Source organism: Nelumbo nucifera, chromosome 2, assembly GCF_055504915.1.
Source record: "Nelumbo nucifera cultivar China Antique chromosome 2, China Antique-T2T, whole genome shotgun sequence".
Lineage (NCBI taxonomy): Eukaryota > Viridiplantae > Streptophyta > Magnoliopsida > Proteales > Nelumbonaceae > Nelumbo > Nelumbo nucifera.
The window spans coordinates 44,431,171-44,443,477 of NC_142650.1; the positions used below are offsets into that span (position 1 = coordinate 44,431,171).

Consider the following 12,307-nt stretch of genomic DNA (forward strand, 5'->3'; position numbering starts at 1 on the left):
TTTGACAAAATCTCCGCCCAAGTTGCACCTCTAAATTTATGGTTTATATTGGTGGCCGGTCTAACTGCCGCCAAATGACTTGCAACCTGCTTTATAACGAAGTGCCGCAATGAATGCTGAAAAAACTGCAAGAGCCAGCATTATTGTTTTTAGCGGTGGTCAGCCAATCCGCCACAATAACTTGTGATCTGATACATACCGGTTGAAACTTGAAAGTTGATTGTTGAACAACCCCACGGTAGGTTATTTTCAGAATCAATTAATCAACAAGTTGCTGCCGTCAGACCGCCAACAACCAAGTGTTTATGAAAGTAGAAGGGCTGCCGCCTCAAGCGTGTTTGTGCTGTTCTTCTAAGAATCCTGAGTCGATTGACAGAATTTCCATTGGACATCCTTTGGCAAGGTCGAGTACATTGATTTAGTTCCTAGTTCCTACTCTCTGGATTACAGACTATGCATTGAAATGGTTCATGGCCTCTGGTCCAATATAAATTGTCATATTGGACCAAGAGTGAAAAAAAAGGTAAGGTGATGAAATAACCAACAGCTTCACCTTTTTTTTTCACTTGTCCCAAGACAACTACTACCTAACAAAGGTTAAATTTGGTTAAGAGATAAGACCCTAAACTTACCAAACGGAAATAACAACCTTGTCTTAGCATTGACGACTGGCATTAAGAAAGGAAAAAAAATCTGTGTAGCATCTGAACATAAAGGAAGAAAAACAAAAGAAAATAAATACTAAATCTAAACTACTCTCCTGGTGCTGAAACACCCTGCTTCAGCCTCTCCTTCTTCATCTTCTTCTTGGAGATGGGCTTCTTTTTCCTTGGTGGAAGCGTCTTCTGAGCATACATATAAAGAGCATAATTCCCAACAAGGAAGACCAATAGTAGACTCACAACTACAAGTAGTACTATCAACCCTGGGTTGAAACCTTTTGCTTCAGCATCCTTGATCACATTTCCCTGTTTATTACACAGCAGATAAATTATAACCTTTAACAAAAAATAACACAAAGGAGCTATAAAAGCTCAAAAAAGGATGATATCTTTGGACGATTATCTACATGAAGATCATAAACCAAAGAAGTTTCAACTACCCATTTCTACAATGTTCAGCTAGCTCAACTATAAAAAGCCTTGAATTGAATCACTTTGCTTTTGCTGTAGGGCATCTCAGAGAAAGCTATATGATTATGGATTTTAACTTTTCAAAAACCTAGGAACCCACTAAACTATTGATCCTATTAATACCTCAAGTGCCAACACCATCATCTTGGTTATGACCTCCTCTAAAGATCACTTCTAGTGGGACTCATAGGAGCTTCATGGAACCCTAAGCATGAAAATCCAGCTTTCAGTACGACACTCCCTCAAATTTGCTTCTATTTTCTTCTTATTCTTCCTAGTTTGTATCAACTATGCTTTCTGTGTTACCAGGAACTAAAAGCAAGGACCTCAATTAAGGTCATTCTTTCAAATTTCAGATTCATCGTACCAACTTTAAAGTTAATCTATTTTGCTGATAAAAAAAAAAAACTGTAAAGTTAATCTACATGATTTGTTTTTGCTTGTATAAGCAATTATAACATAAAATCAAGAAATTTTAACTTAAGTTGCTTATAGCTCATACTTCTGCAGTTTAATGCATGCAGTTGGTTATTCGGGTCAAGCTGGCTTGTTAAACAATTTTCAGCTCTTGCTCTTTCAAAAGGGTTCATCATTTTATCATATGAAAAAGGCTTCCTCATAATTCCTTGAATTAGGGATTGGAGGTGGTGGGATTTGATCCTGGAACAGTGGGATCTTTGGACATTAGGCAATTATTGATCCCTCCTCTTTTTCTGGTAAAATCATTGCCAACCTTCCTCCTCTTCTTTGGACATTTCATTCATTTATCATATTGGCAAGCTTTCATCTTTCATATGGACCATATCTTATCTCCATAGTTGGAATTTCTAATACAAGATATGGACTTGCCATGTCTTCATGAATAACATAAGAAGCAAAAATGTCTAAAAGGTTCATTTAGTGCCAGGATGAAATTATGACAAAGGTGTTATGAATTATGCACATAGAAAGCTGAAAGCATGTGGTGAGAAACATAACAAGTTCAAAAGAACTGGCCATGGACTTACAGAAAACATGCATAATACACTTGAGCTTACATGGCTAATACATTGCATGTTTCTGACATAAAAAAGTAGACTTAGACCAATGATCCAATGTAGGATCGGTAATTAAAAAATTGACAACTTAGGAAAGTAAATTCAAGTCAATTGAACTGAAATGATTAAACATTGTGGTATACCAATTAGACAGCCTAGAGAAAACTATATATGTATACACAAATTATTATCTTTTACAAAAGGAAAATTAATGCACCCTGGAACCACATAGAGGAATTATAAAAACAATTCAAGAAAGATGATGTCTGCAGAAGGTACTAGCCAATCTACACAAAGATCATAAACTAAAAGATTTCAACTTCTAATGGGATTAACAATGCTTTCACCATTTCTACAATGCTCTGCTAGCTAACAGAAAGGTTGAATTGAATCACCTTTAATTTTTCAAAAACCTAAGAACCCCCTAAACCATTGATCCTATCAATACCTCGAGAGCCAATACCATTAATATCTTGGTTATGACCTCATCCAAAGATTGCTTAGGCTAGTGGAATCAAGAGGAACTTCATGCACAGAAGCATGAAAACCCAGTTTTCCTTTGGAGCTTCAAATCTCAAACTTGTTTCTTTTTTCTTCTTCCTGGTTTGCATCAACTCTGCATGGATATTCCCAGGAACTAAAAGCAAGGACCTCATTAAAGTCACTCATCCAAATTTCAGACTCACTATACCAATTTTAAAACTACTCTGCACTTTTTTTGGCTTATATAGACAATATAACATAGAAATCCAGAAATTTGTACTAGAACAGGTTATAGTTCATACTGCTGCAGCTCAATGAATGTAGTTGGTTATTAGGATCAGTCTGACTGAAGGTAACTTCTATGCTAGTTCAGCAATTTTCAACTCTTGCACTTTCAAAAGGCGCTCTCATAATTCCTTTTTGCTAGGAAGACTAGAGGATTGGGGGTAGGAAGGGTGAGAGTGATGGTCGGATTCAATCCCAGATCCACTGAGCCAGCTGGCACCTTATAAAAGGCACCACTCCTTCAAAGAATTAATTGTCACTTTTCTAGTTTGCAGCAATATCATACTGTTAACTGAACTACCTACTACTATTCTTTTTTTATCAACCAAAGTTTTCAATTTTATTTCCCTTGTGAAAGGTCATTACCCAATGTTGGTCCCATCTATATGGGGGCTTGGGAGGGGTAGACTGGTTTCATAAAAGGGGCGAAAAAATAAAGCTTTTGCCATAAAGTGAATGAAGATTTAGCTGAATCTTTACAGTTTGAGAATTGTCCCCATCTTTCTGCCATGAAATGCATTAAGTCAAAGGAGATTGATTCATAACTGGGCATTAGACAATTATGCTTCCTCTTTTTTTTCCGGGTAAAATCATTGCCAACCTTCCTCTTCTTTTGACATTTTATTTCATTTATCATATTGACAAATGGTAAATTTAGTAATAATAGGAGTTTAAATCAGGAAACAATTGGGAATGGAGACCAAGAGAGAACTCAATGTGACCATTTTCCAGTACCTTGGTTCAGTAATTCATAATAAGGGAGAGATTGAGGATGTCATCCAAAGAATTAGAGTAGGTTGGGCAAAATGGACGGGTGCATCTAGACTTTTTGTGTGATAGATGAATACCACTTTGATTAAAAGGAAAATTCTAGAAAACAGTTGTAAGGCCAGCTATGTTGTATGGAGCAGAGTGTTTGGCAGTCAAGAAACAACATGTCCAAAGATGGATGGGTGGAAAAACTAGAAAGGATAGGATCAGGAATGAAGTCATCTATAGGAATCTAGGAGTAGCTCCAATAGGTGATAAAATGAGAGAGAGTAAACTACAATGGTTTAGTCACATGTATAGAAGAACACCAACAGCTCCAGTTAGAAGAAGTGATTTTTTGCAAGTGGAAGGGGCTAGAAGAGATAGGGGTATACCAAAAAGGACATGTATAGAAGTAGTAAGAAATGACATAAGCACTAGCAATTTAACAGTGGATATAGCTTTAAATAGAACAGATTGGTGAAATAAGATTCATGTAGCCAATGATGATAATGGCAAATGCTTATCTTCCATATGGACAATATTTTATCTCCAAAGTTTGAATTTTTTAAAACAAACCATAACAAACAAACAAAAGAAGAAAGGAAAAAAGAGAGAACAGTTCAACTTTAGATATGCTTAAAGAAACCAAGGAATTTCTCATAAACAGCAATTCTTACAGCTATACCAACAAGTTTGGACCTTCCAAATGGAAAACTTAGAAATGGTAAAGTTAAAAACAAAATGAACAACATCAGGAAGTAAAAAAAAATGTCTAACAGGTTCAGTTAGTGTCAGGGTGAAATTATGACAAAGCATTTTGAAATATGTCCATAAAATGCTGTATGTACCAGAAAAGAGATGCTGTGGGTTTATAGACTTTTAGTGAGGGAATCCAGCTACTGGGAAGAAATTTGAACTGCTTGTTCAGATGGATTCTGCGGTGTGCAAATGAGTTAGCAGACAGATTAACTAAGTTGGGAACTTCAAGGCAATCTGTAGAATGGGGTTATCCAGGACCTTGGATAATATCCAGGACCTGGGATAAATTTGTAATAACTGATTTTGTCAATTCAGGATAGCTTGTTTTTTTCTATCAATGAATGAATTCATTCTGCTGACCATCGCCCAATCACCCAAAAAAGGGAAAAAAAGTAAGTTGCAAGTATGTAGCAAGAAAGAAACATATCAAATAAGCTAAAAAGACTATGGACTCGCAGAAATCACACATAATGCACTTGAATTTGCATAGAAAATGCATGCAATGTTTCTCACATAGAAACCTAGAAGACTAAGATCAATAATGAAATGTAGTTTCTTTAATTAAGAAAAATGACAACTAATTTAGACATGTAAATTCAAGTCAATGAACTGAAATGGTTAACATGGGGTATACCAATATGACAACCTAGAGAAGCCTATAGCATGCATTAATAATATTATCTTTTACAGCAGGGAAATCAAAGCAGCATGAAACTGCATAGACAAGCTTAGGAAAATTCAGAAATCTAATAAATTTGCTTCAGAAATCTTCCTAGACTTCTTAACAAGCTACAACAACAATAATGCCAATGGTTGAAAGGTTATATAGTAGGTCTTCACAAATTCAAGTTAGTTAAGATAACATCCATCAGAAATATCATCTTCAAAATCTGAATACCTCCATATCCAATGAAAAACAGATGACTTCTCAGCATGCTCTCCTCTTTACAAGAAACTTTCCAGTGTCAAGGTTCACTCAGATAAACGGGAAAGTTCATAATTATTAGCATTTCCCCCTATTTATTCTAACAGAAAGGTAAGAAAAGTTGCGAATGTTCTGTTTTATAAATTATTACCGCTTAAAAGACTCCAGATGCCTTCTTTTACTTGTCTAAATGGGGATTCCATCTCTTGAATAAGACCCATCCTTTTTTTAGTGACATGCACACATGCAATTCTTTAAATCAAGTTATTTAAGCAATTACTACGACCTCCAACATAAGAAACAAGATAAATGTCAAAACCAAAAGAACAACTAAAGAGAAAATAGAATTGTCACAAGCAACCAAACCACTGTTAATTGGCAATTACTACCCTCACTACTGATCAGAGTTAAGTAATTACTACTCTCACTACTGATCAGAGTTAAAGTTGTTAATGGAAAATGCATGCAATACAATTGTTAATTGGCATTAAGAAAAGGCGGTTCAAAAATAATATACTAAGTTGGTTGAGTAAACTCGAGAAGCATAACTTCTTAATATGAGTTGTAATAAAATATTCTTACAGTAAAAACTTGAATAACTCGGAAAAATCTTACATCAAAACCAGAAGCCGGACACTACGTTCTGAAGTAAAATTGAACAAGTCCAGCTGAAAGATAATTGCAATGAAACAAATAACAGATTCGGATGAAACAAAGATGAATAACACAAACATAAGCTCACCATAGAGCAGATCTACTAAACTACGTAATCCCTAGGGTCCTGAACCAAAACCTCAAAAAAAATTGCTCGATCAAGAAAAACGCGCGAGGATAGGTTTGAACTTAGAAACATACCACGCGCTCAAACGACGGAGGAACCTTATCAGAGAACTCAAAATCGTCAGCCATTATCGATAATCAGTTCAACTGCACGAATTCAATCAAAATCAGAAATCAAGAGATCAAAAAACGGATTACAAAGACCATGTAAATTAAAGATCGAAAAGTTTCTCACAGATAACGATCGATCTCTAGCTTCGATGGAAATGTCAAGCAAATTGTACAGAGGAATCAGAGAACAACCAGATCGGATTGAGAGATGGAGGGAGTACCTGAGAGTGAGATAAGTAGTGGGAGGAAAAGTGGAAAACGAGGGATTTTTTTGTTCGCTCTCTTTATTTAATTGCCCGCGAAAGGCGTTACGCGGTAAGCGGCAATTGCCCAATGCTCATCGCCTTTTATAGTGAAATCTCAAATCGTAAACAATACAAGTCGTACAGATGCGATGCGGGAACGGGGTGAGCATTCGATTTATTCGATTAAAAATCGAATCGAATAAATCGAAATTTTAAAACCGAAATAAAAAAAAAAAATCGGACCGAAATCGAATTATAAGAAAATCGAAATAATCAAACCAAAATTTTTTGTTCGTTTTTTGGTTAAAAATCGAATTGAATTAATATATAAAATATTATATATTATAACTTATAATATTTATTATGAAATTAAATTTCATTATAATACATTATATATAATATATAAATATATAATATATTATATATTAATTATTATATAATAAATTTCAATTAATTCAGTTTTTTTGGTTAATGGAATTTCTAACTTTGAAAATCAAAATTTCTAAAAATCAAATTAACCAAACCGAATTACCCAAAAATAAAAAGAAAACTAAACAAAAAATTCAAAACTGAAATTTTTGATTTGGTATTTCGGTTTTAACCGAATAATACTCACTCCTAACGGGAAGAGTTGTAATTAAATACAAAAAACAGAAAAGTATGAACAGACCCAATGCAGATTTCTGAATTCTACTACAGACCCATAAACATTTAAAATGTCAGAAACCCTAATAACCTGAATTCTACTGAATTCTATTTTCAGCTTAAAAATTCTGATGTGGGCTGAACTGTCATTCTCCCTAAAAACCAATCGTACCAACCGGATTAAACCGGACCGACCAGACATCATGCCAGGCACATTGGCAGATTCCGGTGCAGTTATTTCCGAGATCGGATTTGATACTCACATTACCTTCCTCGTACCTTCTTTAAGGGGAACATCTCCGTACTAATATTTTTTGAAAAAATATTTCTAATTCACGGCTGAAAATGGCTGTAAGGAGTAAGGACAGTACAGTTCCTTGCTCCCGTGGGTACCAAATCCGATGTTTTTTTCTAGTCTCGAGTTCCATAAAACGAGACCTGTCACTTGGGAGGAACTCGGATTCAGTTCTCACGAGACATTGCTCACACCGTCCTAACAGCCATTTGCAGCTGTGTATAAGGAATATCTCCTCATAAATAGCATACAATTATAAAGGTATTTTTAATACACAGTTGCAAGTTGCAATTGCCTGTAAGTAAGGGGTGAACACGGTATTATGAAGACTGAATCCAGGAGTGCTGTTCAACAAACCACTCGACCAAACAAAAGGTGGGTAAAAAGGAGCAACACTGTACTTTGGGCCGGGTCGATCCCACCCGGTTCAAATAGAAAGCCCAAGCCTATGCTTCTAATTTCATAATTTTTCTTAACTTATTCAGTTATTCAAATCCAATCACACATTTTATATATAAAAAATATTGCTGTTCAATATATAATTACACACCTAAGTTCAAATAAAAAAATTATATATAAAATATACTCATATCCTTCGGGTTGTAGTCTATCTTCATACCCTTAACCTCCAAAACCCTGGTGGCAGTGGGTCCGATTATTTTTTTCTGTTGGGTTTGGGATTTTTAAATATTAGTAATAGGTATTAAATAGTAACTTATAATTACACACAAAATACAACCTATCATTGAATACCTATTATTAATATATATTTTTATTATTTAAAAATCCCAAGCCTACAGGTTTATTTTTCATAGAGAGCTATCCTATATTTTCTCATATTCTAATACTCTTGCTCCCACTATTATGTTTTAATTGTCCTTACTCTCTTTTTAGATAAATGAAAAGAAAAAGGAAGATTCAAAGATTTTGTATATGCAATAAAAGAAAGGTCAAAATGGTCCTAGAATGCTAACAACAAGAGCTTAATGGTAGAATCTAAATATAAAAAATAGCTCTATATCATTATATCAGAAATGAAAGTGTGTGTAGTTTTCTAAAATTTACCCAACATTTCTATTATTAAAAAGGAATGCAATCAGCATACTTAAAAAATCCCAGTCCAAATTTGCTAGTTGCTACTAACAAGACACTACAACAAGGAAAAAAATCCGAGTCCGGATTTTAACACGTCAGGCCTAGTGAGCGTCTCAAATTGAACCCGACGCGAAACAGCTCTAACCCGAATCCGATATGGCTAAGTAGAGTGAGGACATCTAACCAATCCATCCTATCCGTATATAATACACATATACTTAGCCACGTTATATTCACAAATATTTTGAATCTGCAATAGCAAAGTATCAGATCGGTACGGATTCATATTAATCCTAATCCAACTCAAAACCCGATTAAGACTGACACAGCCTTAACCAGATACAGTCAAACCAGCGAAAGGCTGGTTTGGAGGCCCTAATTTGGCACGATGGTTAAAAAGTAAAAATTATGGAAAAGTACGGACAGGTTTAATGTAGATTTCTGAATTTCCCAGTAAATCTATAAATATTCAAAAGGTCAAACACCCACATTTTATGCACCTATATCCACCTATAAATTGGCATCAATTCCAAGTTGGCACTTACCTTAATTGTATTTTTGGTCTATGAATTCTGACCCCGCGCTGAACGATCATTTTAATCATATTATCCAATGAAGTGACTCATTAATTAACTAGTAAGTGGGTATATGCATTGCACGTGAGAGATTGTTATGATAATGATTAAAGTATGAAAAATTAAAAAAAAACTAACACAGGACTCACAGTCACATATAACAAGAATCTCATCTGGATGAAGTTGTGGTTGTTCAAAGAATCACGTGGCAATCTTGGTGGTATTGTTGCCAAAAATCAGCCTTGGGTTGCCTCTTGAGCTGCCATTGAATAATCTAGGTATTTAATGTTTTTGGGTTGATCAAAAAAATAAGGGATTTTTGGGCTGCACTCCCCCTCAGAAATCTTTTTTGTAGTCCCCTCCTAGTTTATTAGTAGCCCCCTATAAACCACATCCTGCCTATGAATTTGACATCAATCCACGAGCAGGATTTAATCCACCCCTAGGTGGAGTTAGGATTTCCTAGGAGTGGACTGAATCATTAAAACCCCAAAAACATTAATGGGAGACACCCTAAGTAATTCAATATGGAATACCAAAATGTAGTCCATTATCTTTGACTGACGAATACTTGGCTGACACTGATTTTGAAGAAATTCCAATATCCATGTGCTGTAAGTCTGCAACTATCAATGTATGTATTATGGTTTTAAAATAGTTGACCGGGGCGGTTGGATCATGGGCGTTATCCGATTCCGTTCTTTTATTTGTGCAGAATTTCTCAATAAACCGTTCAATCGGTCAATGAACCACTAAGTTGAATTATTGAACTGAAATCATTTTTATTTAATTATTTTTTATTTTTAAAATTTTAAAAAATAATCCGTTCAGATCCAACAGTCAAATCATTGGACCTGAAAACTGGTGGCCAAAGCATATTAAAATCGTTTTTTCAAAACATTAATATGTTGTACAATGCTAGAACCATATTTTGGTATAAAATGTGCTTTCATGAGGATCTTGGTTTGAAATCTACACTACAACATAGTGAGTGTAGTTTTTTATAAGACATATATATGCACTCTGATGGTCTCTATAGCTGTATTCCAACTCAAAATTTGTTTTATTTTATTTTTCATTATGCAATAGGTAGTTCACCAATTACCCATGGGAGGGATCTATGTTCTTTGGGGAGTGGCTATGCTGAGTTAACCATGTGAGTTGTTGATTGTTCATTACCATCGTTGACTTGAAATCACAAAGAAAAAGAAAATTAATAAATTTCTAATGTCTGAATTAGCAAATGAGTAAATAACTCCTATTCCTTTGCATAGGGTATAATAAATCCACCACCAGAATCTTAAACGTCACGTTATATGTTCAGTTGGCCATGTTGTGCATTGGTAAATGGTCAACAGTTGCAATTAGGGGTGTTAATGGTATTTGAAAATATGATTTTAAATTTGATATTTAACGTAATTGAATTGAATTTGGATATAATCTGATTTTATTCGATAAATATCTGAATTCGATCGATTATTTAATTCTTATATATAATATATAAATTATTTTATATAATTTATATATAATAATTAAGTTATATAAATAATTTATATATTTTATATCAATAAAATATTTATTTTATATATTTATTAATTATCTAAAATAATCAATTAATCAAATTCAAACTAAATATTCGAATATTAAATCGGATTCGAATTCAGATATTGATTTTCAATATCTGTCAGATATCAAATCAAATTCGAATATCGGATTTTCTAGTCAGATCCGAATTCGAATATTGTCTTATCCAATTCGAATTTGATCCATTTACACCCCTAGTTGCAACCTTGGGTAGCCCATCCCCATCCTCTCCCGACCCTAGTAGGCATGATTCAATCCCAAGTCTCCCATACAATCAGCCAAAGACTTCATCAACCAACTAATTGGCAACAAGGTTGCCACTCTTGTTATGTGTTTTATGAATAGCATTATCAATTAACTTTATCAACCCCCATCCCAATTTTGATGCACACCATTGATTGGTTACCACTTCTATTATACCACTTGCTTGGTAATTATGCCTATTTGGTATCATAGTTGGATTGTTTTAATATATCATCATCCATTTACTATACTAGTTTCATGGTCGAAATTAATTATTTGCAATTATTGCACATCATTTGGATAAAGTTTCAAGACTAGTTAGTTGATCTTGAGGCATGAATTCAATGGTCTAAGATATTTAGAGGGTGTTCGAACAGAGTCTAGCTCTCCTGTCCACACAAACTCTGCCCATGTCTACTCAAATAACATTGCAGGTTTAGCCACATATGAAGAATATCTCATCCTCCTACATAGTATTATGCAGTGGGAGATGTTCCCAATTCAAGAGAGTAGTATGTTGTGGGTAAACATATTAGAGTTATCCTGGGCAAGAGATCCAAAATCAAATAACATGCTTGATTTTATTTCTAAAAATAAAAGTAACTGCAATATCAGCAAAAAGCAATATAATTTTATTGATGTAACAGTTATTTTCGTTTTCAAAAACAAAACCATATAGTCAACCACAGCCTCTTAATTACCGTGAAGAGATGACATTGACTAAAATGATGTCAATGATGATGATGCTAACCATGAAAAGGTAATAAATGGGAGATATGGGTAGAGATACAAGTCTAGTTCCCGTTGATAATGTCTCTAACCATCCCTTGTTTGGTGAATTGGTGGACATCATCATGTTCATGTTCATAGTCATTGTCAAGGAACATCATTATGCTTCTTCCTCTGCTACTTTTATCATTTGTTGTCAAAGAGTCAGCTTTAGAACTGGAGGGTACAACTGGGGGAAAGGGGTGATACAAAATAAAATAGCTCTCTACACCCCTTTTATTTTACTGTTTGCAATTAATTAGAAACAAAGTTTAAGCTTAATTTAAAAGAAATAAAAAACTTATACATGGCCAGTCAACCACACATACCTATACTTTGTGTGTGAAGTGTAAAGTCTAAGTTTCAAGGACATATTTAGGCTAGGGGTGCAAGGTTGAAGGAAGGTCAATCCAGGCCTTAGGACAAAGATGCAAACCTCGGGCGCAGGCTTATCCCAACACAAAGTCAAAGCCCAAGTGTATCAAATAAGACCCAAACAAGCTAAACCTCACATAACTCAGGTTGGGCGGGTTTGGGTGGGTTATTTTGGTTTCAAAGAATTTATGCACATATTTTTAAATAGTCATCTTT

At 34.5% G+C, this 12,307-nt stretch overlaps 1 protein-coding gene across 2 annotated transcripts; it reads right to left on the reverse strand.

The window, feature by feature from the left end:
- Positions 1–628: 628 nt before the first annotated feature.
- Positions 629–6,645, reverse strand: LOC104602667 (DNA-binding protein S1FA). 2 transcript variants are annotated; one of them, XM_010266449.3, is made up of 3 exons: positions 6,488–6,645; positions 6,231–6,302; positions 629–968 (listed from the first exon to the last, which is right to left on the reverse strand). In XM_010266449.3, the coding sequence occupies exons 2-3, from the start codon at positions 6,282–6,284 to the stop codon at positions 753–755; spliced, it is 270 nt and encodes an 89-aa protein (XP_010264751.1). In that variant the 5' UTR covers positions 6,285–6,302; positions 6,488–6,645; the 3' UTR covers positions 629–752. The 2 variants fall into 2 exon arrangements, with proteins under 2 accessions (XP_010264751.1, XP_010264750.1); XM_010266448.3 differs by having other exon boundaries at positions 6,391–6,634.
- Positions 6,646–12,307: the final 5,662 nt, after the last annotated feature.

Bases quoted from the DNA above. Each gene is read 5' to 3' on its own strand.
- LOC104602667 (XM_010266449.3), bottom strand. From the start codon at position 6,284: ATGGCTGACGATTTTGAGTTCTCTGATAAGGTTCCTCCGTCGTTTGAG. The intron at 969-6,230 runs GTATGTTTCTAA...TGTAATAAACAG, and splicing joins CTCCGTCGTTTGAGCGCGTG to GGAAATGTGATCAAGGATGC.